At 41.3% G+C, this 22,432-nt stretch overlaps 1 protein-coding gene and 1 long non-coding RNA gene across 2 annotated transcripts; one reads left to right on the top strand and one right to left on the bottom strand.

Annotated features, from left to right (window-relative positions):
• The first annotated feature begins 7,050 nt into the window (after window positions 1-7,050).
• Window positions 7,051-21,721, top strand: htra4 (HtrA serine peptidase 4). The gene is made up of 10 exons (XM_014171001.2): window positions 7,051-7,794; window positions 13,905-14,004; window positions 14,247-14,451; window positions 15,919-16,008; window positions 16,167-16,271; window positions 16,579-16,611; window positions 18,489-18,603; window positions 18,817-18,874; window positions 19,160-19,255; window positions 21,007-21,721. The coding sequence occupies exons 1-10, from the start codon at window positions 7,374-7,376 to the stop codon at window positions 21,170-21,172; spliced, it is 1,389 nt and encodes a 462-aa protein (XP_014026476.2). The 5' UTR covers window positions 7,051-7,373; the 3' UTR covers window positions 21,173-21,721.
• Window positions 14,019-16,392, bottom strand: LOC123730379 (uncharacterized). Its single transcript, XR_006761751.1, has 2 exons — window positions 16,116-16,392; window positions 14,019-16,002 (listed from the first exon to the last, which is right to left on the bottom strand). It is a non-coding gene; the product is annotated as an uncharacterized lncRNA (long non-coding RNA).
• Window positions 21,722-22,432: the final 711 nt, after the last annotated feature.

Below are 22,432 nucleotides of genomic sequence, written 5' to 3'. Positions count from 1 at the left end.
ATATCGTCTTAGGTCACTATTGTAAAAACGAATGTGTCCACAATGACTTTCCTGGTTAAATAAAGGCAATATGTTTTTTCTCTTAACCTTCATTTTACCAGGATTTCAACAATATAATGTCAAATATAATGCATACAAACATACAATTTCCAATGAACTGATATACTAACAATGAACCTTTTTCAAAGGTAAACACAAAGGTCAATATGAATTCGTAAGGCATCTAAAAATTGACCAAAAGCAGGCAAAGACACGAGAAACACTGAAGCATACTTGACGCTAATGGGTTCACTGTCTGCACAGTACATGCCAGTGCTTCTATGAAAAATAGACAGTGTTCATCAAATAACACTCCTCAAAGTTTGGTGGACAAGGACAAAGCTTGCGAGACATTAGTCTGGTGTAGTTTTATGAATATGTTAAGGATGCCATATTTGGGCTTCATAAAGTCTGAGAATTGGGTACAAAATATTGAGGTTGTGTTATAATGAGTAATTTATTGTTAAGAGACGTGGGGAGGTCTGAAATGGACAGAGGTGGAGGACAATGATGGGTAACTAACTGTACAAATGGACATGCCATGTCTTTTTTAATCAAACAAATAATTTGACAACTGAAAAACATTGTGTGACTGTTTTCTATTGTTAAACCACATGCCTGCCATCACATATATTATATATTATGCTGACTTTAAAAGTTGAGGAGCAACTTTCTGAGGTGAAATTAAACTTTAGCTTCTGTACTTCAAAGGTGTAAAGCATATCATAATGATTGTCCACAATATCATAGATGGTTCTCAACAATCTTTCATGTTAAAAGGACTTGATTTATCAGTTTGAAGATTATATTCATTATTTTGGTATCTTGCTAGCTAAAAATTTAAATCAAGTCAAATGAGTGCACTGTAGCAGTGTACTTAGGAACTGTATGTCTCACAGACACAATTGTATGGTGAATTGAGAAATTCACTCAATAAACATGACAAAGAATGAATGAACTGTACAGACTTCTACAATGTATTTTTTTAATGCATTTCTTACATAATGCATCCCCACTTACTGTTGTACACACAAGTTAGAGGATTCTAAATGAGTTGTGGCAAAGTGAATTTGAAAGGCATTGTGACAAGTTGTGTTGCCCCATGTCACAAACGCAGGAGGCTGCTGAGGGGAGGACGGAGCAAATGGAATATCATCAAACACCTGGAAACCATGTGTTTGATGTATTTGACACCATTCCACTGATTCTGCTCCAGCCATTACTACGAGACTGTCCTCCCAAATGAAGGTGCCACCAAACTCCTGTGGTCTCCATATAACCTTTTCAAGTTCTTAGCTTTACATGTCTCCCCTTTTAACCACCATCGTGGCATGATCAATGTCATTAGATTATGTTTGGCTCTTTAAAGTGGAGCTCCTCGAAGATCATGGGGATTTGTCTGTCCATATTATAGTGTTAACTTACTTTAAAAAAAGTAAGTTAACATTGCTAAATCTTTCTTTATCATTGCTGACTAAAACAACTAAGTAAGTAAGCCTACTTTTTGTACTACATCACTTGATTCAGCTAAACCTGGCTGATGGTAACTGTCTGTTTCGGCTTCATTTGTTGACAATGTAGGCCCTGCTATGGTGTATTGCCACTGAAACAATTTAATTAAACTATCCCTATGTGAGCGCTCAGCCTTGAACATGACCTACGTGCCAGTGCCATGACTAAGCCATTTATCTCCTGCTCACAGCACAGTCACTGTAGATAGTAATAGAAGCCAAATTCACCTCAGTTCAGCTCTGTCTGGGCCCTCATATCTCACTCTCTTACACACACACACCTACCTATAATTATGCTATTGCATAATCATACCTACACTATTAGAGAAAAAGGTTCCTTGTGGAGACAAAAGTGCTCCATGGCTTGCTTCATCGCTTGCTTCATTGCTTGCTTCCGATCAGAACCCTAGAGGACCTTCTTCACTGAACCAAAATGGTTCCATGTATTTTGTGGTTCTAATGATCTAAAGTCGCGCTGTTGCTACTGCCTGTAAACACACAGTCCAGTTCAAAGTGAATGATGGCAGGCCCCTGTGCCAAATGGCTTATTTGCATAAAGACCTGCTGTAGCTCTAATTGGCTATGGAGCACGGGTCTGCTTAGACTCCATCCTGGACGAATCAGATGTTTTTATTAGCTTTTAATTGCTGCAGTGTCTATTAATTGTCCAAACGCACAGCTGCTTTCCCCACTATATTTCTGTAGAATTTTCACAAATGCCTTACTTGCGTCATTCCTCAAACCTTCTAAGAATTTGTGAAAACAACCATATCTAAGTGCTTGCTTGTCAGAAATAAAATAAAACATTTAAAGAGTGTATTTCTTCCTTGGAAGAATATGAACAGATTTGAATAAGACTTCATGTTGCTAAATGCTGTCAGTTCCACTTTAAACACATTATATCCTATTGCTTCTAGCGAGCATTTAGATTGCAACAGCACAGGTTTGTATGAACCTAGCTGTTTGCCACTCAGACCTCAGCAACAATCTTGCAAAATAGGATTTCAATCTTCCCCCGCCAACTGTGAAATCATGCAGCGGCATCATTCATATGGATATAAATGTCAACGCAAAACAGCTTAAAGAAATGAAAAGGGAATGTTAGCAGTCATTTCGGAGTTTGATGTGACTGGGTTATCTTTTTCTAGATGTTTTCTAAAGTCCCATTACACTCTCGGGTATAGGGACAGAACCCTCAAGGTGGGTATATATATACTTAATAAAAATATAAACGCAACCGGCAAGAATTTCAAAATGTTTACTGAGTTACAGTTCATATTCATATAAGGAAATCAGTCAATAGAAATAAATAAATTAGGCCCTATTCTATGGATTTCACACGACTTGCCAGGCCCAGCCAATCAGAATGCATTTTTCCCCAAACTAAATTCCATGTGTCAAATGGCAGATAATGTAACATTTTGACAAAATGAGTGATGCTTATTTCAACATAGAAACATCAGAGTTTTCCTTCTTACAATTTGGCTTATGGATGAGTAGAGGTTTTGTCTTGCATTTCCACATGGTGACCATATACACTCCTGTACACTCATACAAGAAAGGGTTCTTTGGGGTTCTAACAGTGCATTCGTAAAGTATTCAGACCCCTTGACCAAGAACCCAATGGTCACTCTGACAGTGCTCCAGAGTTCCTCTGTGGAGATGGGAGAACCTTCCAGAAGGGCAACCATTTCTGCAGCACTCCACCAATGGTAGAGTGGACAGATGGAAGCCATACTCTCAGTAAAAGGCACATGACAGCCCGCTTGGAGTTTGCCAAAAGGCACCTAAGGGACTCTCAGACCATGAGAAACAAGATTCTCTAGTTTGATGAAACCAAGATTTAACTCTTTGGCTTTAATTCCAAGCATCACGTCTGGGGAAAACCTGGCACCATCCCTACAGTGAAGCATGGTGGTGGCAGCATCATGCTGTGGGGATATTTTTCAGCAGCAGGGACTGGGAGACTATTCAGGATTGAAGGAAAGATGAACGGTGCAAAGTACAGAGAGATCCTTGATGAACACCTGCTCCAGGGCGCTCAGGACCTCAGACTTGTTTTCTTTATTTATCCCATAGCCAGAATAGAGCTCACCAGCTTGTACTCCTAAAAACCGGAAATGAGTTAGCCATGGCTCTTTGGTCAAAGACTATGGGGAAATGAATCAGGGTCCCCCTGATGTTATGATAGAGGTCTATCATAACATCACAGTTACATTCCCAAAATGAGAGATCTCGTTAAATGAAATTAAGAATGACAAAATAACAGAACCAGAGGGTAAAAGGGGTGCGTGCTTGTCGAGCTTGCGCCAGTGTAGCCTACACGCACATGTCCACAGGCATCCTTAGTAGAGCGTGGATGTGCCACGAGTGGCGCTCTGAGAAGCAGCAAGCGAGACAAACGCAAGTATCACTTAAAATGAATGCACAAACTGAAAGAAAATGATTTCACTGAAGTTACAAAGAAACCAGCATAACTTGCTAACAATGGAGATCATTTTGCAATTGTAGCCAAGGCCTACATACCTTAAAACCAGTAGAAAGGTTGACATATTAGGGCCTACAATTTAGGTGCGGGAGAGCGATGCTTGAACTTGAGCATTCCTATCGCCATCACACATTTCCTTCTTAAATGTAAGCTAATAATGTGAATAAAATGACCACAAAAAATACTTTTCTCAGTGACAACTAAAACAGCCTATATTCATACACTGAGCTGTTCTCGCCAAAAAGCATTGCTTTGTATCTGCTCCAAGAATTACATGCTTGGAATACACCAGGTGGGTTTCACTCCCTTACATCAAACCTAGGACTGGCTCTTTTTAATGCAGAGTATAGGGTCTCCTCCTAGGCCTACACAGGAAGGACACTTCCCACATCCATCTTTATATTAGCAGCTGCCAACTAGATAAAAACCAAGCCTTGTACTAAATGACACTGCAGGTATTTCAGGCTAGGTTAAAGGGATACTTCGGGATTTTGGCCCTTTATACATGTCAGATCAACTCTTGGATACCATTTGTATGTCTCTGTGTCCAAGGTGAAGGAAGTTAGAGGTAGTTTTGTGAGCCAACGCAATGACTGGAAGTCTATGGGTATCTGCTAGCAAGCTAAAGGGCCTCATTGCCAAAATCCCAAAGTATCCCTTTAAATACATAGTCCTTGCTCATAACAAGAATGTGGATGTGTGTGATGGATTGTATTGTTTCGGGTGGTGACATTTGGTAGATGAATAAACCATTAGTGGTAAAGTGAGAGCTTTATGTGGGAAAGAATTAGATCACTTATATGAAGTTCCCAACATTGTTACTTTACTTTATTTGTACTTTTTGTATGTGTTTACCTTTTTAAAGTCCAGATAATATGCAGCTCATATCTTGCCTTGATCAATCCAACTTAATCTGAAATGCAGGCCAATGCTGGAACCTGCTCCCAGAGCAAAACATTTTACATTTTACTAAAATCCTGCCACTCCATTTAGTATATGTTACTTTATGTTTGTTTGCATAACATTGGCCTACCAATGTAAAAGCGGTCATACACAGAGTACAAAACATTAAGAACACCTGCTCTTTCAATGACATAGACGGACCAGGTGAATCCAGGTGAAGGCTATGATGCCTTATTGATGTCACTTGTTAAATAGATCGCATTTGATCTGTTTTAGTATGATATATTACGTATGATATGCTACGTTAGGTTAGGGATTATGGTTAGGGTTAAGGTTAGAAGATAGGTTAAAGGGTTAGGGGAAGGGTTAGCTAGCATGCTAAGTAGTAAGTAGTTGCAAAGTTGCTAGTTAGATAAAATGCTAAAGTTGTCCGTGTTGAGATTCGAACATGAAACCTTTGGGTTACTAGACGTTCGCATTATATGTAACCTACTGTCCATAACAAACATAAAATATCATACTACACTGAACAAAAATTCATACGCACAAAAAGTTTCTATCAAATTTTCTGCACAAATTTGTTTACATCCCTGTTAGTGAGCATTTTCACAAGATAATCCATCCATCTGACAAGTGTGGCATATCAAGAAGCTGATTAAACAGCAAGATCATTACACAGGTGCACCTTGTGCTGGGGACAATAAGAGGCCACACTAAAATGTGCAGTTTTGTTACACAACACAATGCTACAGATGTTTCAAGAGATTCTTGACTGCAGGAATGTCCACCAGAGCTGTTGCCAGAGAATTGAATGTTAATTTCTCTACCATAAGCTGCCTCCAACGTCGTTTTAGAGAATTTGGCAGTACGTCCAACCGGCTTCACAACCGCAGACCACGCGTAACCACACCAACCCAGGACCTCCACATCTGGCTTCTTCACTTGGGGGATCATCTGAGACCAGTCACCCGGACAGTTGATGAAACTGTGGGTTTGCACAACATAAGAATTTCTCATCTGTGTGCTCGTCGTCCTCACCAGGGTCTTGACCTGACTGCAGTTTGGCGTCATAACCGACTTCAGTGGGCAAATGCTTACCTTTGATGGCCAGTGGCATGCTGAAGAAGTGTGCTATTCATGGATGAATCCCGATTTCAACTGTACAGGGCAGATAGCAGACAGAGTGTATGGCATCGTGTGGGCGAACAGTTTGCTGATGTCAACGTTGTGAACCCATGGTGGCGGTGGGGTTATGGTATGGGCAGGCATAAGCTACGGACACCGAACACAGTTGCATTTTATTGATGGCAATTTGAATGCATGGAGATATTGTGATGAGATCCTGAGGCCCATTTGTCGTGCCATTCGTCTGCCACCATTAACTAATGTTTAAGCATGATAATGCACGGTTCCATGTTGCAAGGATCTGTACACAATTCCTGGAAGGCCTGCTTACTAACCAGACATGTAACCAATTGAGCATGTTTGGGATGCTCTGGATCTACGTTTTCGACAGCTTGTTCCAGTTTCAGCCAATATCCAGCAACTTCGCACAGCCATTGAAGAGGAGTGGAACAACGTTCCACCGACCACAATCAACAGCCTGATCAACTCTATTCGCTGCATAAGGCAAATGGTGGTCACACCAGCTATTGACTGGTTTTCTTATCCACGCCCCTACATTCTTTTTTAAGGTATCTGTAACCAACAGATGCATATCTGTATTCCCAGTCGTGAAATCCATAGATTAGTGCCTAATGAATTTATTTCATTTGACTGTAACTCAGTAAAATCTTTGAAATTGTTGCATGTTGCGTTTTTATATTTTTGTTCAGTGTAATTTGAGTGTTCCGTATTTACTATGTTACATCAAGTAACATACAGTATACTAAATAGACCAGGCTGGTATATTATGCAGACATGTTTAACCAACCCACTGAAATTGTAATTTGTAAATCCTGAAAATGATCACAAAGAAAGTAGGTTTATGCTTTCATATGTCATCAAGTGAGTTACAGTAATGTGAGTGTTGTTGATCATTCACACAGGAGACAGCTGTACTGAAAACTGAAAGGGTGCTCCTTCCTTGTGGGTCTCTTCAAATCCTCTACATAAAGTCACACAGCTGCATTCCAGAGAGTTCACTTGGGGGACTTAAAGGACTAAGCAAGAGTGGAGCTCAAAATCAGACTGCTGCTACTGGAAACATAGTTACAAGACATTTAGACAGACTAAACTGCAAACTAGACCAACCTGAAGCTGTGGATTCTGAATGTACATTTTGCACATGCATTTTCTTTTCAAATAAGGCATAATTTAGATAAAATAGGAGGTGATATAGACAGGTATACGCAAAACGGGCAGGAGGACTTGAACTTGTTCATTGTTGGTTACGAATTGAATTTACAAGAGTTATCACCTTTTTTTGGACCATGATAAAGTTTGTGGTTTGCGTTATCTTCGCCTCTGTGGTTCATGCGCGGTTACTTCGCAAGAGACAAACTCCGTGTCCGGAAGTCTGTGATGGCTCTCGCTGTCCTGTCGCACCTGAATCACGGTGTTACTACGGTGTAGTGAAGGACAGCTGCGGATGCTGCACAGTATGCGCATCTGGAGAAGGTGACATTTGCGGGGAGCGCGGTATTGGCCTTTGTGGCGAGGGGATGACATGCGAATATCCAGCGGGAAAGCGCAGAATGCGCGGTTTATGCGTTTGCACCCTTGCAGAGCCGGTGTGCGGAAGTGATGGAAGGACTTACCCCAGTATGTGCCGCTTGAGAGCCGAGAACAAAATAGCAGAACTCAGTATAAATCCCCCTGTCATCTTGATTCAGAAAGGCCACTGTGATTCGGGTGAGTATCCTAGTTGTGGTTGAGGGCCAAAGGAAGCAAATTTTCATCGCCTACATTTATTAATCTCCAGTCAACCATGCAAGGAAGCCTATTGTTATCAAGACATTAGTTTGTGTTTATGTATTTTCTTTATGTATTTTCTTCGTTGAATAACTGGATTGTACAATCCTAATTGTTGAATAAATAGATTGTACAGTCCTAATTGTTGAATAACTGGATTGTACAGGCCTAACTACTTGTCAAGTTGACCCAACATGGGTATCTGTGCTCTGCTGCAATGTGTAAGCCAGGCTGCATGTAGCCTACATCCTGTAGGGATTGTAATTAACCTATTAAGTAGGAAGGCTGAACTGCTGCTTCTCTAAGATCAAGCCATCATCTCATGTTACAGCCTACTGAAGAATGCTTCACCTTTCATTCTCTCTCTGATCCAATTATGTAAGGGAAAACCTGATTAAATTTTCTCCAATAGAGAAAAAACACCCTGGCCAGAGCCTTGGCAGAACTACAACATTACTTCCAACCAAGCCCACTAATAAAACGTTATTTCATTGAGTAAAGGATCGACAGATCAACTTTATTTGATAAAGGTTGATCCTGTTGACATGCCATACGACGCTAAAATGCAAAGTGCGTTAGGGTAGATGTTGCTTACAATACAATCAGACAAACCCAGTTTTTTTTCTTTCCTCATCTAGCATGGATCCGGAGCATATTCAATCGATTTTTGGTCATAATCATAGGCCTACATGTTATGTTGGTCCATCCCAAATGGCACCTTATTCCCTATATAGTGCACTACTTTTGACCAGAGACCTATGGGAACTATATAGGGAATATGGAGGCATTTGGGACGTAGGCTATTACTTTCTAGCACGGTTTGAGATGGTGAATTGTACACAGTCATAGTAGTCAAAGACAGCAGGAGTGAATGATCTGGTATTGGGCCTCTGTACTTGCTCCGTGATCAAGCTGTTGATATCTTGATGGATCTGAGACGATAACAAATGCCAGTTTACAGTCTGCTGTTCCATGTTGTGCCAGACAGAAAGTGTTCGACATGGTAATGGTTTCATTATTATTGACAAAACTGTTGTTATGCCTAAACGGAAATGTGTCCATTGCAACACAATCTCAGCCTATTACTCATAGCAAGTGGTTACTTATTGTTGCTATACCCACAGTAGAATGTGTATGGAGAAAATAAGAAATTCATCATGCATTAGATCCCCTCCTGGTTTCTGAGAAAATGAGAAAAGCAGGTGTGCAAACCACATGGCTTCCAATTACTGTGTGCTTTGGAGGGTGTCACATAATGTTTAACGGACTGGCACAAGAATGAGGTGATTGGACTGAGTAATCACCTGAATGAGAAGCAGCCTATAAAAGGCTTGGAGCATGTGGAGGGGTTAAGAGAGCAATCGCAGAGCGAACAGTACTTCAGATTTCACTGCATGACAGGATTCCTCCGCATGGGAGCCAAAGTTGTGTACAAAACAGAGCTGTGTCGACTACCTTTGCAGCAACATTCAACACTTTACTCAGTTACAGAGCCTGTATTAATAAAGTGTGTCAGAGTAGTGTTGAGTAGTGATGACAGTGCAGATCTAGGATCAGTCTTGCCTTTTAGATCACAATTAATAAAAAGTACATTGACGGGGCGGACCTGATCCTTGATCAACATTCCTACTCTAAGAAACTTGATACATACGGCCTCAGATGTACACTACAGGCAAGAAAGGCGTTAACACATTATTTCATCACCTCTCTTTAGCATTTCTTAGTAATAACACCAGCCTGAATAAGTAGTCACGCTTAATGTGTTGACAGCTTTTTCTTTGCTCATTGTATGAAAGCTGTTTGCGGTGTGTTTTTTTATGCTTTATGTCTCTGTGGGTTTGTTACAGAGATTCTAACATACAGGAGTATAACAGTCTAATATGGCCAGAAATATAGGGCTGGGGCCTCGCGATTCTATATGTATCGATAATGTGATATTATTGCGATTCGATGTTCCAAACATATTGCTCACCATGTCTACTGCAGAGGGATAACAGAGAGCCTGGAGAAAACGAGTTTTGATCAGTCATAGAAATAAAAGTGTTGAAAACAAATTGTCTCCCTGTTTAAAAAGATGGAGTACAAGCTATGAAATAAAAATACTGGAGTTTTGGTGCAGGTACAGCCAATTAGCACAAAAAATAATATTGCGATAGTCAAAACAATACAATTGATTTTTGATAATATAGATTTGTTTTCTTCCCCATCACTACTGACACATCACAGTGATGGATGGCACATTCACCAAAGTTATTCTAGTATTGTTAATGAATTGAATCACAATTTTAAATAGAATGATATCTCAAAATGAGAAAATAAACAAGCTGAAAATCTTTTCCAAGTAATATCCAGAGGAATCCATTCAAAGTGCATGTTATCTGAAATACTAAATGTGTGATGTGTGCAGTGCACCCAGTGTTTTTATATTGTTCAAGGCATTCCAAGCTCTGACCATCCATCAGGGTTTGGCAGTGGAGCCTAGGGACAGTATCCATGAACAGATGCAGTGCACTCCATGGCCTCCCTCAAGTCAATCTCTCAGGCTGCGACCCAAATGGTCAAAAGTAATGCACTATACTCTTTACATGACATAGACTATACAGGTGAAAGCTATGATTCCTTATTGATGTCACTTGTTAAATCCACTTCAATCAGTGTCGATGAAAGGGAGGAGACAGGTTAAAGAAGGATTTTTACGCCTTGAGACAATTGAGACATGGATTGTGTATGTGTGCCATTCAAAGGGTGAATCGGCAAGACAAAATATTTAAGTGCCTTTGAACGGGGTATGGTACTAGGTGCCAGGCGCACCGGTTTGTGTCAAGACAAACGCTCAACAGTTTCCAGTGAGTATCAAGAATTGCCCACCACCCAAAAGATATCCAGCCAACTTGACACAACTATGGGAAGCATTGGAGTCAACATGGGCCAGCATCCTTGTGGAACGCTTTCAACACCATGTAGAGTCCATGCCCCGACGAATTGAGGCTGTTCTGGAGGATGCAACTCAATATTAGTAAGGTGTTCCTAATGTTTGGTATACTCACTGTATAGGGAATAGGGTACCATGTTGGACACAACCTCAGTCTACCAACGGGCCCAGGCATCTGACAGCATCAGGAGAATGCACCCAGTTCTGATAATCATCTTATGTAGAAAGTGTTAAACATTTTGATATGTTTGTAAAATGGCATAGAGTTTAAAGAGTGCACTAGTAGCTTATAAGAAGTTGTTTTTTGGGGGGGTGAAGAAGCCCTGTGCAAGGCAAAAATATTCGGTGTCCTGCCAAGGATATGTCTTGGCAAAAGGAGTACCTTTGTTTGCCATGTTCAAATTTGCATTCAAAGAAGTTTCCGCAGAGATTAGTTCATTGTGCTGCTATGCAAATATCAATCTCAAAACCGTGTATCTGAATGCATTAAGGATAAGGTGTAGTGCACAGGAGCTTTAGGAAAAGTACATGTGATAATGTGTGTGTGAGAGCAACGTGCCGTAGCCTACATGAGAAGAAATATCCTATAAATGGGAAGAGGAGATACTGCAGGGGAATAGTTTTGGGGGGGCAAAGATTTCCAGTTTGCCTGAAGTAAGAGAGTCATAAATAACCTTTAAGTAGAAGAGGAGAGCTAGGTGGCCTATAAAGGTAGCTCCACCTCCTGCCAGCCAATCAGGTGGGCTTACAGGCTGGGTGTTTGCTGCATTCAGACCTTGATTTGCCTTATGGGCAAACAAGGCCATGAGCTCAGCAGGCACAAGCTTGCTGATATCAATTTGGTCCCTGGAAACCAACCTGACAAGCTATCCAAGCAAACAGGTAGCAGAATAGGGGCCGAAGGCTCAAGGGGTCTCTAGCATAGCTGCGTAAAGTAAGGGTGCTGCAGCACCCCCTGATAAATCATAAAAAAATGTAGAATACAACTTAAAAAAATAGCCGTCAGCAGCACAGGGAGATCAAATTCTGTCGGCACGTTTTGCATATAAGATACAGTGGCTTGCGAAAGTATTCACCCCCCTTGGTATTTTTCCTATTTTGATGCCTTACAACCTGGAATAAAGATATATTTTTGGGGGGTTTGTATCATTTGATTTACACAACATGCCTACCATTTTGAAGATGCAAAATATTTTTCTTGTGAAACAAACAAGAAATAAGACAAATATACTGTAAACTTGGCCGTGCATAACTATTCACCCCTGCCCCAAAGTCAATACTTTGTAGAGCCATCTTTTGCAGCAATTACAGCTGCAAGTCTCTTGGGGTATGTCTCTATAAGCTTGGCACATCTAGCCACTGGGATTTTTGCCCATTCTTCAAGGCAAAACTGCTCCAGCTCCTTCAAGTTGGATGGGTTCCACTAGTGTACATCAACCTTTAAGTCATACCACAGATTCTCAATTGGATTGAGGTCTGGGCTTTGACTAGGCCATTCCAAGACATTTAAATGTTTCCCCTTAAACCATTTGAGTGTTGCTTTAGTAGTATGCTTAGGGTCATTGTCTTGCCGGAAGGTGAACCTCCATCCCAGTCTCAAATCGCTGGAAGACTGAAACAGGTTTCCCTCAAGAATTTCCCTGTATTTAGCGCCATCCATCATTCCTTCAATTCTGACCAGTTTCCAAGTCCTTGCTGATGAAAAACACCCCCACAGCACGATGCTGCCACCACCATGCTTCACTGTGGGGATGGTATTCTCGGGGTGATGAGAGGTGTTGGGTTTGCGCCAGACATAGCGTTTTCCTTGATGGCCAAAAAGGTACATTTTAGTCTCATCTGACCAGAGTACCTTCTTCCATATGTTTGGGGATTCTCCCACATGCCTTTTGGCGAACACCAAATGTGTTTGCTTATTTTAGTTTTTTAAGCAATGGCTTTTTTCTGGCCACTCTTCCATAAAGCCCAGCTCTGTGGAATGTACGGCTTAAAGTGGTCCTATAGACAGATAATCCAATCTCCGCTGTGGAGCTTTGCAGCTCCTTCTGGGTTATCTTTGGTCTCTTTGTTGCCTCTCTGATTAATGCCCTCCTTGCCTGGTCCGTGAGCTTTGGTGGGCGGCCCTCTCTTGGCAGGCTTGTTGTGGTGCCATATTCTTTCCCTTTTTCTAATAATGGATTTAATGGTGCTCCGTGGGATGTTCAAGGTTTCGGATATTTTTTTATAACCCAACCCTGATCTGTAATTCTCCACAACTTTGTCCCTGACCTGTTTGGAGAGCTTATTGGTCTTCATGGTGCCGCTTGCTTGGTGGTGCCCCTTGCTTAGACGTGTTGCAGACTCTGGGGCCTTTCAAAACGGGTGTATACTGTATATACTGAGATCATGTGAAGATATATTAACTTCCGACTTCAACTGTACTAGGCACACTTGATCTCGCACACCCAATTAGGAGGAGAGGTAGGCTACTTAACTTGAATCAGCGAATTTGCAGTGTGTGTGAATAATGCAACAAAGATGTGATTTTAATACAATGTCTCTGTTTCCAAATAATCTGCGGGGAAACTTAAATATATTCATCCCAAAGTTGTCTGTTGGACCGACCACTCCCAACCACAGCATAAAAAATGCAGACTGTGCTGCAATGATCTCTGTCAGGACCCGCAGGTCCTGTGGGCAAATCCCTACGGATCTAAGTTCCTTCAACAGTAATGAAAACATTTAAAAAATACCAAGATATGCTACTACTTGCCTTAAGTGCTTCCCTGTATCATACATGTATTTGTCATTGTGTTCATAAGGAGACCATGCACCAAACCCAAAGCTCAGAATTTGCATACCCATATCAGACTCAGAGAGGGCTTAAATCCTACCACTCTGCCCTTCCACTATTTTTTAACTGCTGGAAAAAGTCTGACAGATGTTATGCTTTTTCTATAAAAAAAAATCCATATACTAGTATCCCAATAAAATCTAGTATCCCAATATATATATGAAAATGTTTACAGCTCATGAACAACATATGAAATGTATGCAATTTCTACCTCCAATATATGCGTGAACTTTGTTTCACATGAATAAACCTTCCTTTCTGTCTTTCTGTATTTTGTCCCCTCAGGTTCCCTGGACCCAGGAAGTATCCGCTACAAATTCAACTTCATTGCCGATGTGGTGGATAAGATAGCCCCTGCTGTGGTGCACCTAGAGCTTTTCAAGAGGTAGAAGAAGCAAGTACAGTAATGGAGCCCTTTAATCTTTCTGTCGGTAATGTACTATACAATGCATTCTGCAGCAACATATTGAAGTAGGCGTCTAACACAGTTGTGATCAATACTTCATTTTCAAGCTCTGCATTTTGTTGACTGGGTGTTTTTGGCAAACACTTCATTGGAACTGATTCCCTTATATTTCGGTATGATGATGAAAGCAACCTGATTGGTTGTTGTGTCTTTTCACTCAGGTTGGCATTTTCAAACCAGGAAGTTCCCGTCTCTAGTGGTTCGGGGTTCATCGTGTCAGAGGACGGCTGGATTGTCACCAACGCCCACGTTCTCTCCAACAAGCAGAGAATCAAAGTGGAGATGAAGAACGGTGTCAAATTCGATGCCTCCGTCAAGGACGTGGACACGAAGCTAGACATTGCACTCATCAAAATTGAGTCGGATGTGAGTGCTCTTCCTTTTCCTCCTCCCTAAAATGAGGCTGTTCCAAGGGCCTTCTCTCATTTCACAGGTCCTTAAACAAAATGTTGCTTGGTGTTTTCTACTGGCCTACTGGGTTGTCATGAGTGACTAACATAAAAAAGGCGACAGAGGGCCTTTCGCCTGACCAAAATTGGATTCCACTCCTTGACATGGTCAATTTGTCGCCAAGTTTTCCTCTAGGGGCTATTGTTTTGGTCTTTAAAAAAAAGGGCTGAAGCTGTGAATTTGTAAGTATTCGCAAGTGGTGCTGTTACTAAAACATTTGTCACCGCAACGACAGGAGCTTGGGTAAACAGCTCCTTTGTGTGGCATTATGGGATCCCTGGCCAAAACACAGTCCACTAAAACCCAATCTAGGCCAGGGACAAACCATACAGGCAATACAACTGATCATTTTGACTCAGCTGATCACTACACAATATACTTCAGAAGACTAGAAACTTCCGTGGAGACTACAAACGCAGGCAGCGTAGCCTAGTGGTTAGAGTGTTGGACTAGTAATCAGAGAAAGGTTTAGTAACAAATCCCCAAGCTGACAAGGTACAAATCTGTTATTCTGCCCCTGAACACTGTTCCTAGGCAGTCATTGAAAATAAGAGTTTGTTCTTAACTGACTTGCCTAGTTAAATAAAGGTAAAATAAGAAAGGGATTAAATTGAATGAGTTGTGATGGTAGACAGTAAGCAGTCATAGGCTGCAACAGACTCCAAAAGTTGCCTGCAAAGTGAGGCTGTGATGGAACAAGGCTTTATGCCCTAGAGGGGCTGGCAATGGAAATAAACTGTAATTGTCAGATTCCAGCAATATAAATACTTCAACCCATGACAAGAAAAGGCATGCAGATACACGCTTAGGCTGGGTGTGAAGGTGAGAGTGCCTTGTTGGCTTTACTGATGATATAGGGCCAATGTATTAACAAAGCGGTTGAAAAGCCTCTTTCCCTTTTTTGGGGGGTGATTTGTCTTCCCTTACTGCATATACAGTATCAGGAAGTAGCTCTGATGACTCAATGAACCGGACCAGCAATGTGTCAGTCAGTAAGCCCACAGTTGCCTTTACAACACAGTTGACCTGGGATTCAAACCCACGCCTTATTGTCACAACATACTCCAGAAGCACCTTCAATACTACTGTCCCAGGAAAGCTAACTAGCGTCCTGTTCAGGGGGTGTACTTTACATCAAACTGCCTCAAGTTTCAGAAACATGTTCCTGCTCTATGGGCCGTTCTGGCTCGGACACGGCTTAAAGAAAAGCCCAAACATTTCTGGGTTCCGGGACAGTACTACAGGTCTCAGGAAGGGAGTAGCGATGCTCACCCACCATCTTCACATAATTAAATAGAACACTAGAATGAACATTGATATCCTAGCAACATGAAACAGTTGATTTGTGATTTATATGATCTCTATGTTTGTCTTGTTCTGTAGAGTCCACTGCCGGTGCTTCTGCTGGGCCACTCGTCTGACCTTCGGCCGGGGGAGTTTGTGGTGGCAGTGGGCAGTCCCTTCTCCCTGCAGGTAAAGCGAGGGAACATGCTCAACTGTTATCCTCTTGCGTAAACACATGAAAGGATGATTGGAACCACAAATAGATCACAACAAACATGAAAAAGGCCAGCACTCACTTGGATATTAGTTGGAATTGAAGCTTTGTTTGAATTTTCTTCCCCCTGCAGAACACGGTCACCACAGGCATCATCAGCACGGCCCATAGGAATGGCCTGGAGCTGGGACTCAAAGACTCTGACATGGAGTACATCCAGACGGACGCCATCATCAACGTGAGTCATAGTCTGTGACTCAAATGGCACCCTATTCCCTGTTTAGTGCACTACTTTTGACCAGAGCCCTATAGGCCCTGCATGGTCAAAAGTAGTTCACTATATAGGGAATAGGGTGCCATTTCGGATGCAAACGTGAAACATGGCTGTCAAGCAGCAGTACTTTGAGAATGTTTTTTACTGCATGTGCATCTCTTTACATATTACATACTGTCTCCATCTTCTCTTCTTGTCTCTGTTTTGGATTAAACATTGCACTGCAATACAATTGTCATTACCTTTTGTTTATTGCTCTGTTCTTTTATAGTATGGCAACTCAGGGGGACCACTTGTTAACTTGGTAAGGGTATTTACTACTTGATATTGTATTTGAGAGGATTGTAATATGTAATCAGCACATTTGAAATGCAGGCAGGCTATGTATCTTTCTTTTTTCATTTAGGAAAGATTTGCAAGGTCATAATTCTGTTTTCTATATATGGCTTACTGCTCAAGGTCCCAATTCTATGTTTTACTGTGACATTGTTGTTTTAAAATCCGCCACGGGAAACATTCTTTATCTGCAGACTCCTGTAATAGTGATGACTTATGTCTGCCTATTGATCTCAAAGCAGAAAAATTCTAGAGTCGCCCTTGACGAAGCTTAAGGCCTTTCTTCACCCGCTATATAATGTTTTCCATCTAAGTCCTTGTGGTATATAAAAGAAGGCTTTTGCACAACATTGCATTGGTGCAGTGCAATTACATAAAACATAATTGGTCACGCGTACACAATTACATAGGATATATCAAAGCAGTGGCCTTGAGCTTTATGTTGTAAAAAGACTGCTTTACTTTCAAATACACCAAAAGGATACACATCTCATTCTGTTCCTTCACTCAGTGAGAATTACCATGCTTAGCATCACACATGGAAACAGCAGAACATTCTTGGAACAACAGGAAAGAACAGAACATTACACAATGTTGACTGACATGTTCAAAGGAACTTTCTTTAATGAAAGTACATATTCCATGGATGTACAATACCAGTCAAAAGTGTGGACACACCTACTCATTCAAGGGTTTTTCTTTATTTTTACTATTTTCTACATGGTAGAATAATAGTGAAGACATCAAAACTATGAAATAACACATATGGAATCTGAAATAACACATATGGAATCATGTAGTAAGCAAAAAAAGTTTTAAACAAATCAAAATATATTTTTGATTCTTCAAAGTAGCCAGCCTTTGCCTTGATGACAGCTTTGCACACTCTTGGCATTCTCTCAACAAGCTTCATGAGGAATGCTTTTCCAACAGTCTTGAAAGAGTTCCCACATGTGCTGAGCACTTGTTGGCTGATTTTCCTTCACTCTGTGGCTCAACTCATCCCAAACCATCTCAGTTGGGTTGAGGTCGGTTGATTGTGGAGGCCAAGTCATCTGATGCAGCACTCCATCACTCTCCTTGGTCAAAAAGCCCTTACACAGCCTGGAGGTATGTTGGGTCATTATCCTGTTGAAAAACAAATGATAGTCCTACTAAGCTCAAACCAGATGGGATGGCGTATCGCTGCAGAATGTTGTGGTTGCCATGCTGGTTAAGGTTAAGTGTGCCTTAAATTCTAAATAAATCATTGACAGTGTCACCAGCAAAGCACTCCCACACCATCACACCTCCTCCATGCTTCACGGTGGGAACCACACATGGAGATGTAATATGGACTTGGTATTTTACCAAATAGGCCTATTTTCTGTATACCACCCCTACCTTGTCACAACACAACTGATTAGCTCAAACGCATTAAGGAAAAAATTCCGCAAATTAACTTAAGGCACACCTGTTAATTGAAATGCATTCCAGGTGACTACCTCATGAAGCTGGTTGAGTCGAGGGGTCTGAATACTTTCCGAAGTAACTGTGTGTATATATATCTCAAAACTATTTTATTAACACATGGAATCATGTAGTAACCAAAAGTGTTAAACAATTCAAATATATTTTGATTTGTTTAACACTTTTTTGGTTACTACATGATTCCATGTGTTATTTCATAGTTTTGATTTCTTCACTATTATTCTACAATGTAGAAAATAGTAAAAATAAAGAAAAACCCTTGAATGAGTAGGTGTGTCCAAACTTTTGACTGGTACTGTATATCAGATGCATATTTTCATGCTACAGTTCTGTTTATATTCATAATTTGTTATGTTCAATTTGACTTGTTTCCAGGATGGGGATGTCATTGGTATAAATACTCTGAAGGTAACAGCAGGAATATCCTTTGCAATTCCTGCTGACAGAATACGCCAATTCCTTGCGGATTCCTACGACAGACAAATCAAGGGTTTGTATAACGAATTCTTCACTACCTAGTTCACGAATATACCCCATGATTTACATGATAGCTTTTCTGGTTCAGATTGATGATTTTTATTTTTATTTTATTTAACCTTTATTTAACTAGTCAAGTCAGTTAAGATCAAATTCTTATTTGTCACATTTCTATACAATCATTTGGTATTCTATAACCGTTCTTATTTGACTGCATTGTTATCAGGAAAGACACTGCCAAAAAAGAAATACATGGGTGTCCGGATGCTTCAGCTCTCAACTCAGTGAGTAAACATCTGCTTTTGGTCAGAAGGTATCACTTTTCCATGGCCAGGACAAAAGTAGTGTACTATATAGGGAATAGGGTGCCATTGGGGACGCTGGCCTTGCCATTATTACTGGCAGGTGTACTATGCACCATAAATGCTGCTCCCGATGAAACCACAATCTATATTAAGTGTACAGTCAAATTGTTGCCTCTCTCAAAATGTTGCTGGCTAAATTCTTTTCTGTGACCATTTCCAAGTCTTGCCATACTGTGTGCAATATCCTCGGTTTCCTCCTCCCAGTTTGATCCGAGATCTGAGGGAGCGGGAGAGCGGCTTCCCAGATGTGAGTTCGGGAGTGTACGTTTATGAAGTGATCCCAGGAACAGCTGCCTCCAGGTAAGACTGAGTGTGCATCCCAAATTGAACCCTATCCTTATATAAAGTGCACTACTTTTTATCAGAGTCCTATGGGCCCTGGTCAAAAGTAGTGCACTACCGTAAAACATAAATTAATATCCCAGACATTTGCTTCTAATCACTTAACCTCTTTTAACACACCCGGCGCTTATTAGAGACGGGGATCTATTTCCTTAAACGCACACGGCCTTTGCTCAATAACATTTTGAAAAGACTACCGCACTGCTTATTGTGACCAGTATAAACAGAATAACAAATCCATCGCAGATCAGACTTGCAAAGACTAGGCTGCCGATCACACACCCCCGATTTAGCACCATTCTCTCGCGCACGCCTCGTTGCGCCTTGTATCCCCCGTAGTTAAGCCGACCATGTCAAACCCGACTGCTGTCTCATCCGTGGCAATGACATTGCTCTCCTTTATCTTATTTTGCGCAATGTTTACGGTACTCACTGAAGTTCACTCGTAAACAATTCATTTCGACCCTGCGTTTATTTGCTGAAATGTGTGCCGATGCCAGACAGGTAAAGGACAGGCGGCTATTTTAGGACACACGCCGAGTCAAGTTTAGACACCACATTATTGGCATATGGTGGGAACACCCACAGAAGGCCTGATAATGGGACAATACCGCCATTACTGTGTTATTCACAGATGATCATTTGGTGTATTTGAATGGTGTACAGACCTAAATCTGACAATTACCTGTTAACATTCCTATTCAAAAAGCGCAATGTATTACATTCATATTACCAAAGCAGTTTTAAATGGGATATAAGGATACCGTAGCACTACTCACTATTAAAAGGTTTTGGACACAACCTGAAACAAGGCTGTATGATTTGTGCTGCACAGTAGGAGACTTGTTTGTTTATCCATTAGGTCTTGGTCAAATGGATTAGCAGACAGTGCTGTGCACAAAGGGGTTTGGGGGCATCAGGATATTTTCAAAGGAACGGAATGACAGGCCTGTGGTTATCAAGGCTATTAGACTAGGCTCTGGTCCAGATCTTTTCTACACTCCAGCCAGCAGTCACCCACAGGCAGGTTTCTGATTACGTCCTCTTCCTGGCCATGCCCCAAATGGTACCCTATACCCTTCATAGTGCACTACTTTTGAACAGAGCCCTATTACTTTCAACCACATCCCCTGTTACCCCATTGCAAAAAAAGCTAGAACAGTCAGGAGCTCAAATCTGTATCAATAGCTCTGTGTGCTATGTTCACGTTGTGGGAAATAGCAGGAAGTAGCCCCCACAGCTATGCAACACAAACATGCATGCAGCAGCCCTCTCAAACAAAAGCTTCTACATCTGAATGCCAATCAAAATGGCTAATAGATGTTAGGTCCATTAATAAGCCAGCCTGGCTAACACTACACAACTATATTGAATGGTACTGATTGGCCTATTATCTGTTGGATTTGAAGCCACCGGCATGCATCTCTCTCTCTCTCTAAGACACAGCATCTGCAACTTAGTCTAAAAGGTCAATGCTTGTTCCTTTATGGTATAAGATGAGAAGTCAGAGAAAGGTTGAGTTTTGTATAACAGCGAGGGTGTGTGAGCCTGAGTGCCAGTCTTTGTGCTATCATGCCAACTCCTTGTCACGCCAAACATTGGCTTGACAATGACGGCAATCAACGGAGTTGTCAAGAGCACAAACAGATCTGGGACCAGGCTAGGTGTGTGTAGTGTTAATTGTTTTCTAATGCATGTTCCCCATGCAGTGCTGGCATGATTAACCATGATGTTATAATCAGCATCAACGGGCAACCCATCCAGACCACAGACGAGGTGAGTGATGCTGTCCAGTCAGGCAGTCCGCTGTCCGTGGTAGTGCGGCGAGCTAACGAAGACGTCATGATAAAGGTTGTCCCTGAGGAAATCGACTGAGTGGCTGCCTGTCTCTCTCCACTCATTGTGTTCCCCTTACACACGGAGGTTTTGACACAACGGTTGTGATACAATGGTGGCGATACAGCTGATTTGTGATCCAACAGTTTGTCTGCACCAAAATGTTTACACAACCATTGTGCCATGTTTCCACGACAATTGTGTTATTTTTGGATATATAAAAAACTGTTGTATCACAACAGTTGTGCCAAATGCATTGTACATCAGTTGTTTATGGTGCCTGTATGTTACAAGTGAATGTGGTTCATGCCATACATGCACGTGTTAGCGCTGATGTACTCCCATAGCAATATACGTAGTTACAATATGCAACATTGTGGTGATGGGAGTCCCTTTTGAACTGTGCCGCACCCATTTCTCTGCCAGAACTATAGAATCCAATGTACTTAGGAGACATTCAGCTCTAGTCTGTATAGGCAGTTCTAGAGGCATGGTTTGTGGGTTTTGTAAGTCATGATATGTAGAATGTGTTACCTCTGGAAGTGGTAAATATGACATTTGTGGACACTTAATAAAGTCTTCATAGTGCTTGGCTCTAAAACCTGGTTTTCCTTTCCTCTAAGTACTGGAGTACATGTAACTGCCAAAATAATGGAAACACTTGAGTAAATGAGGGATACAAAGTATATTGAAAGCAGGTGCTTCCACACAGGTGTGGTTCCGAAGTTAATTAAGCAATTACCATCTCATCATGCTTAGGGTCATGTATACAAATTATGGGCAGGCCATTATTTGGCTACCATGGCTTTGCCCCCAAATGATGGCAATGGCCCCCATCTACAGGGCACGAGTGGTCACTGAAATGGCTTGATGAGCATGAAAACGATATAAACCATACGCCATGGCCGTCTCAGTCACCAGATCACAACACAATTGAATACTTATGGAAGATCCTGGAGCAGCGCCTGAGACAGCATTTTCCATCAACAAAACACCAAATTATGGAATTTCTCATGGAAGAATGACGTCGCATCCCTCCGATAGAGTTCCAGACACTTGTAAAATCTAGACCAAGGTGCATTGAAGCTGTTCTGGCTCAATGCTCTATTAAGACACTATATGTTGGCGTTTCCTTTATTTTGGCAGTTACCTGTATGTCGCAGTAAAAATATCTCTGTGCTATGAACAAGCCTAAGTCATCAGGTGTAAAGAAACACAATGAATCGAAAAGTGCATGGATGGATGCATGCACAGAACAAAAAGGACCCATCTCATACGTTGTTCATTTTGAACAAATCA

This window comes from Salmo salar, chromosome ssa24 (genome assembly GCF_905237065.1).
Source record: "Salmo salar chromosome ssa24, Ssal_v3.1, whole genome shotgun sequence".
NCBI classification, from domain to species: Eukaryota; Metazoa; Chordata; class Actinopteri; order Salmoniformes; family Salmonidae; genus Salmo; species Salmo salar.
The sequence above is the reverse complement of the archived record's forward strand: the minus strand, read 5'-3'. Positions and strand labels throughout refer to the sequence as shown.

Coding starts and splice junctions, on each gene's coding strand:
- htra4 (XM_014171001.2), top strand. CDS start 7,374: ATGATAAAGTTTGTGGTTTGCGTTATCTTCGCCTCTGTGGTTCATGCG. Junction 16,009..16,166: donor GCAGTCCCTTCTCCCTGCAG/GTAAAGCGAGGG, acceptor TTCCCCCTGCAG/AACACGGTCACCACAGGCAT. Junction 19,256..21,006: donor CCAGGAACAGCTGCCTCCAG/GTAAGACTGAGT, acceptor TTCCCCATGCAG/TGCTGGCATGATTAACCATG.